This window comes from Poromitra crassiceps (genome assembly GCF_964638095.1).
Source record: "Poromitra crassiceps genome assembly, chromosome: 5".
Lineage (NCBI taxonomy): Eukaryota > Metazoa > Chordata > Actinopteri > Beryciformes > Melamphaidae > Poromitra > Poromitra crassiceps.
The window spans coordinates 55,660,584-55,668,083 of NC_139642.1; the positions used below are offsets into that span (position 1 = coordinate 55,660,584).

General features: G+C 44.7%; 1 protein-coding gene across 1 annotated transcript in view; it reads right to left on the minus strand.

Moving 5' to 3' along the window:
- clpb (ClpB family mitochondrial disaggregase) overlaps positions 1-7,500 on the minus strand; it is a 54,424-nt gene that overhangs the window by 7,390 nt on the left and 39,534 nt on the right. Inside the window, exon 8 of the mRNA XM_083637892.1 lies at positions 2,297-2,374. Coding sequence (XP_083494018.1) covers positions 2,297-2,374 — 78 coding nt within the window. The remainder of the gene's footprint in view (positions 1-2,296; positions 2,375-7,500) is intronic.

The window sequence follows — 7,500 nt, forward strand, 5'->3', positions numbered from 1 at the left end:
TGTATATATTTAATTCTGTATTGAGACAGTGAGACATGAGACTAAACTCTGGTAGTGGTGGTAGGGTCATCTTTAGGGCTGTACTGAATAGTTCATACATTCAAATATTCCTTCATAATGCTGACATTGGAATGAAAAGAATCAGCATTGGAACATTTGCACTTTGCAGTATCTGTTAGTGTGTGGGCTTGTGTGATTATGGTGACCTTGAATTGTTCTCATAGCCTGCATATTGTGAATGGTGATGACTGAATGAACGGTTGATTAAGAAAACCAGTACCAAGATTTGTACGGTGTAATTTTCACTGCAGTTATATTCATTAATGATTTAACAAAAAGACAAGCTCATATTTAATCTGATGAATCACTTTATTGAAATTGAGGATTTGTTTTGTCATGATGACAGAATATTCATATATGAAAAAACTATATTGGGTCCCGCCCTAATAACCTTGCTGATCGTTTACAAAGCTCTGCATGTCATTGCACCTCACTATCTCCCAGGTCTTCTGTGGCCTTACAAAACCGCTAGTCCACTAAGTCTTCCACTAGGGGCTCTGCCTCAAATCAAATGATTTTATTTGATGATCAGTGATTTGATTTGACTTTCTACCGCGGCTCCTAAACTGTGGGACAGGCCTTCCCAAAACTGTCAGGTCAGCAGAATCCACAGCCATTTTTGAAAAGATCATTTAAAGCTCAGATCTTACTATATGGCCTTTCCGTTTGACTGATGTGACCTGCTTTTTCAAATGTGTTTGGTCTTTTTTGGACTTTTCATTACTTTGCCTTTTGACCTTTTGCTATATGAATAAAGTTGAGTTGATTTGGCATGCTCAATCTCTGCTGCTCTGTGACGACCCTCGTACAGATTGTTTTGGTGTTGTTCTATCCTTTTGATATTTAGTCAGGAATTAGATCCCTGCAGGTTTGTTTGTTTTTTCTTTTTAAAGATTATTTCAATGGAATTTCTGCTTCATCTGATAGTAGAGATCAAGTGGAAATATTGGAAAAGGGAACAGTGACGTGACAAAGGTTGTGAACTGGACTGTGAACCCATCATCACACACACACACACACACACACACACACACAGGGGGAATTAATCTTAGGCTACGGAGCTACCAGTACACTCCTACCTACACAAGCTGCTCACTGTGTCCATCTGGCCAGTCATGTACCTGAGACAGCGATGGTTCCAAATCCAGCCAATGACGTCCTGGATGTCACGTCACACACTCCTTCTCTCCCAAAATACTAATCTAATAATGCAGAAATGCCTTCAAATGATATTTAATAAATGAAACTTCTTGGGAGTTAACAATTGGTAGACATGGGAGCAACACTCATGGCGATTTAAATGACCTGTATTGCTTCAATTGTCAAAGTCAAAACATTACATAATAGATATTGAAACATTGTGGGGACATCCCATTATCAATGGAGACACATATGGCATAGAGAGCCAAAGTGGAACGTCACTTCCTGCTTCAGCACTGTACCAGAGATTTTCATCCGCCATTTATTTTCCCATAGACATTTCATAAAATGCTTATAAAAAGAGTTCAAACCAAACTGTACAGATATATGTAGAAACTGGAGAGATCGCATAACATTTCACGCGGACCAAAATGTAAAAAAATGCGGGTTTGAATAAAACATTTTTTCGATCTTCGATTTCAATAGTTTTTTTAAGTTGTTCTCTGAAATGTTCTATGGTCTCTCCTGATTATAGCCTTAGCTGAACCGTTTGGTTTGAACCAGTAAAACTCTTTCTATAAGCATTTTACGAAATGTCTATGGGAAAATAAATGGCCGATGAAAATCTCTGGTACAGTGCTGAAGCAGGAACTGACGTTCCACTTTGCCTCTCTATTCCATCATTATGCTAAATGTTAAAATCCCATTTCATTTCCCAGAGAGAAACATTGTGTCTGTTGTCATCTCCGTGGAGAGGAGGAAGCTGCAGACTGGATGCTGAGGACATCTACATCTGTGGAGAGTTCCTCTAATCTGTGTCTACATTTCACAAAGAGACGCTTGTGCTTTTGTTGGATATCGTTTCCCTGCCATTTGAATTGAGCAGCTCGGCTGGAGGAGGACACGCTCCTCCACGTGCGTCGAGATGAGCTTCATAAACTTGACTTTATCCGAGCGTTCTGTGTATTTTGGCAGCTACCTTCAGGAAGCTGAAGAGGCTACTGAAGATCACGTTACGAGATCTGAGCGGAGGGGGGGGGGGAGGGGGGAGTGCTGGGTGAGAAGGATGGAGGGAGAGACAAAGAGTGGGAGTTACCGATTCCTGATGAGCCGAGGAAGAGGAAGACGAGGGGGTGCTCTTCATCGTACCAACCATTCTCCTTCCGCCTGATGGCTAGAGAGAGAGAGAGAGAGAGAGATAGAGAGAGAGAGAGAGAGAGAGAGAGACTATTATCTCAATCATTTGCATTTGTTGAATTTGTTTTGGTAATAAATATGAAAGTTTTACACACAAATAGAAGCCAGCTGAACTGAACTGACTTGACCCGATCGGGGGGGGCGGGTATCCCAGAAACGATGATAAAAGAGGGAGAAGAGGGATGAGGAAAGGGTCAGAGACATTTGGTGGAAAAAGGAGAGAGAGAGAACGAGAGAGAGAGAGAGAGAGAGAGAGACCTCTAGAAAGCTGCCCACCGATGCCTCTCCTCCCCCCTCAGTCAGTGGGGCCATTAGCCCGCAGTAATTGTGTTAGCCTCCCTGGCGCGGCCATAGCTAAATCAGTTTAGCATGGATCGCAGCCTCACACACACACGCTTGCTTAAAGAGGAGTGCCTACCCAACCCTGCCATCACCCCAGCAACCACACGCATGCGCGCATGCACACGCACACACAGGCAGACGCACACACACACACGCGCACACACACACGCACGCGCGCACGAGCGCACGAACACACACACACACACACACACACACACACACACACACACACACACACACAGATGAGGTGGATTGGAGGAAAGTAAAGAGTGTATTTGGTGGATGTTTCAGACATTAGTAGAAGAAACAGACAACTCATCTGTACCTGAACCTGTTGAAACACCAGGGCCAAAACCAGAGCCACTGATGGACAGTTTCATTTGTGATGCCGGTGGGTAAAACACCGTTGTAGAGCCGGGACAGGACAGGACAGGACAGGGTTAATCTACACTACACACATTAAATTTTTTATCCACCTTTTACTTGATCATCTTTCTTTACAATGTGGAAGAGAATCCACTGGAATCCACATGTATCTTGTATAAAAAAGAATCATGTTGCTTTTCTCATATAGACTGCAAAGAGCAGGAACAAGATGTTCTCCATCACCTTGAGTAGATGTTTCCCACTGACTGTCCAACTTGCATACGCACAGTTGTGCACCGGTGTTAATGCTCTTAGGGGCACGAGATGGTTACCGTGGTTACTAACTATGGCATTTCTCCAGGTTTACTCTCTCACACACACACACACCGGGTCAGGTCTGACGGTTCTCCTGCTTTTCTCCTTCCTCAACATCTTGTGTCAGAAACCAAACCCCACTCAGCTGAGCTCCACCATGAAGACAGTGAGAATGCTCTGCGTCACCAGTGCTCATTTTCATGACTCTCAGTGGGACGATCTATAATGAAATTCAGTGGGAGGATCTATAATGTAGCCAAATTATCAGTAAATATTGTTGAATGTAATGAGAATGCTCACTTGATCAATTTATGTTTTGTGGATTGGCTGGAGCGATTTTCAATGCCACTGACTCCTGCCAACGTTTTTCAGTTGGACAGAAGGAGCTGCAATATGGCTTCTATAGTGCAGCCTGGCCTGGCCAGCCTCTGGCTTAGGTTTCTCCAGCCAGCAGCAAAGCCGCAGACAGGGCCGCCTAGCGCCAACGCCGCAGGACTAGGGATAGGTATCGCTTTGTATGCTTCCGATAGCGGCGCTAAATCAGTGAAGGCTCGCGCACCGGAGGGCGGATATTTCAATCAGCATCAGGCATGGCGCCTAAATGAGGTACGGAAATCTGCGTTGCAATTTGGTACCAGTAGTACCGGGAATAAATGTACCGGTACCATCAGTGGTACTGGGTTTCGGTACTTTGCGTGAGACACCGCAAAGACTAGGGTGACAGACGCTCCCCGACAGCCCGGACAACGCCGACGCCGATGCCCGATTACCAGCTGCACGTGTCAGGGGTTTAAGATGCTGGTTACAGAGAGCATCCTGGAACCAGAACTCACAGGCTCAGTCACAGAGAAGAGAGGCCGTTATGAAGCTAAGCAGACAGGGAATGAGGAGAGAAGGTTGGAGAGAGAGAGAGAGAGAGAGATAGAGAGGGATGGAGAGGGAGAGAGAGAGAGAGAGAGAGAGGGATGGAGAGAGAGAGAGAGAGAGATGGAGAGAGAGAGTGAGAGATGGATGGAGAGAGAGAGTGAGAGAGAGAGAGAGAGGGTTGGAGAGAGAGAGAGAGAGAGAGGGATGGCGAGAGAGAGTGAGAGAGAGAGGGGGGGTTGGAGAGAGAGAGGGATGGAGAGAGAGAGAGAGAGAGAGAGAGGGATGGAGAGAGAGAGAGAGAGAGAGGGATGGAGAGAGAGAGAGAGAGAGATGGAGAGAGAGAGTGAGAGAGAGAGAGATGGATGGAGAGAGAGAGTGAGAGAGAGGGTTGGAGAGAGAGAGAGAGAGAGGGATGGAGAGAGAGAGAGAGAGAGGGATGGAGAGAGAGAGAGAGTGAGAGAGAGGGATGGCGAGCGAGAGAGAGAGGGATGACATGGACAGAGAAACAGAGATGGGGACAGAGATAAGAAGAGGAATAACGAGCAAGGAGGATGTAGGAAGAGATAAAGAGAGGAAAGAGAGATTAGGAGAGAGAGAATGAGTCAGGATGGAGAGATGAGAGAGAGAGAATGAGTGAGGATGGAGAGATGAGAGTGGAGATAAGGAGGGGGAGAAGGAGAGAGAGAGAATGAGTGAGGATGGAGAGATGAGAGTGGAGATAAGGAGGGGGAGAAGGAGAGAGAGAGAGACGACGAATGTGTCAGAGAGACGGCCATTGAGAATGAATAGTGACAAGAGGGGCTCCAACAAGGGCTTTATCAATGGCTGTGTGAATGACAGCCTAACCTTCTGTGTGTGTGTGTGTGTGTGTGTGTGTGTGTGTGTGTGTGTGTGTGTGTGTCTGTGTGTGTGTGTGTGTGTGTGTGTGTGTGTGTGTGTATGTCTGTGTGTGTGTGTGTGTGTGTGTGTGTGTGTGTGTGTGTCTGTGCTTTAGCTGAGTGAGACCCACACAGACAGAAGGGCACATTGACATTTCTCAGAGGACTCTGACAACAACAGGCAGCGGAAGGAGACACACACAAAAAAACAAATGAAAGCTTTCTCTCTCTCTCTCTCTCTCACACACAGTAACACACACACACACACACACACACACACACACACACTCACACACACACACACCGACTACACACACACACACACACACACAGACACACACACACACACACACACACACCGACTACACACACACACACACACACACACACACACACACACACACACACACACACACACACACACACACACACACACACACACACACAGAGCAGTGTGTATGGGGCAGGTCTGGTTGGCTCTAACATGATTACAGAAGGATGATTCTCTTCAATAACTCTTAGCCCTGAGAGCTAAACCTGGATCAATCTAGCCTCCTTCCTGTGTGTGTAGTCGCTGTGTGTATGACTGTACGTGTGTGTGTGTGTGTGTGTGTGTGTGTGTGTGTGTGTGTGTGTGTGTGTGTGTGTGTGTGTGTGTGTGTGTGTGTGTGTGTGTATCATGCTGCGGGCCAGTCGTTCGTCATGAGGAGTCCAGGTGGAAACAGCCCTTTTGGAGATGTCATGACACGCTAAGCACAAAATATAAAACCAGCCAACAAACTTTTTCCAATTTCTTTTCTCACATCCTCTCTAAGTTGAGCCTTTTTCCACTGTAATGGTCAAATAATGACCAAGATGCTCTGCTCTCACACCACCTCTCCAATCTGTTCTCTCTCTCTCTCTTTCTTTCTTTCTCTCTCTCTCTCTCTCTCTTTCTTTCTCTCTCTCTTTCTTTCTCTCTCTTTCTTTCTTTCTTTCTTTCTTTCTTTCTCTTTCTTTCAGTAAATAGGAGTCTATTATACTATATACTTGTAGTCAATCAGCATGAACTGCTGCTATACACTGATACTGTACATGTATATAGTGATTTTGAGCTAAATCTATAATTGTAAGAAATCAGATGCATTCTCATTTTATAAGAAAGCATATTGTATAGGTATTCTTTCTATGTATTTACTGTATGTAATATGGTCCCTTTGTAGCTGTTTCCTCCCTTTATCGCTACATCCCTTTCTAAATGGTTCTCTCCTGATCTGTATCCCTCCCTCTTTCTCTCTCTCTCCAGTTCTCTACATCAGGGATGGGAAAATGGCGGCCCCCGTCCTCACTCAGTGCGGCCCTCGACTTCATTTTTTAAGGGGGTTAGGGGGGAAAACACTCCCGATTTATTTCCGCGGGAGTCTCCCTATTTCTAACCCTTTCTCCCGCTGTGCTCCCGATTGGTCATTTCTCCCATTAAGTGAAGTGAGTGAAGTTCCTGGTATCATCTGAAACTAGGAGACCTAAGACCTTCATTGGTAACAAACATGTCATGCTAGCTTGTAGGGAATGGGGCTAAATGACGCTCCAAAGTTGGCGAGGGAAAAACTGGCAAGGCCATTTTCAAACGGATCCGTTGACCTCTCACCTCAGGATATCTGAATGAGAATGGGTTCTATGGGTACCCACGAGTCTCCTCTTTACAGATAAGGTATTTCTCGATTGGGTAGCCCAAATGTTACTAATAGGGATAAAACTATAACCCGTTTTAATGATAAAATTCCTTACGATAACCATACGCTTTGAAAAACATGGTAAATGCTGTCCATCATCAAGCAAACTTGGCAACCGTCTCCCAGATGCAGACGTGCAGCCTTGGAGAAATGATTTCAGTGAGTGTATCAGTCCTTTTTGGGTCTGAGTTTTCAATATAAAACTTGGTCAAATGATTTCTGTGAGTGTATTAGTACTTTTTGAACATTTTCAGCAACTTCACTCACTCACTATTCCTCATGTAGTGTTTTTCAACTATTATGGGGAACGATCAAACGAGTTTCACACACTAACTCACTCTTCTTCACCTTAGAGCATTGTGGTATATGGCAGAAAATGTAGGGTACATTCGATGTTCACTAGAAATTGCAGTGCATTGTGGGTATTTTATAGTGGACTATATTGTGAATCAAATTACGGTAACAGTTGAGAATTCAGATACTTGTAAAAAAAAATGGGGCAAACACACTATATATTAGTCCACTCTTTCTGTAATTTTCAAATAGGTTTATTGTGTTTGTTTAAATTATCTTTGGATCCTGTGCCTGCCTCTTGGCCTCTTTCAGTCCTATCCCATATCTTC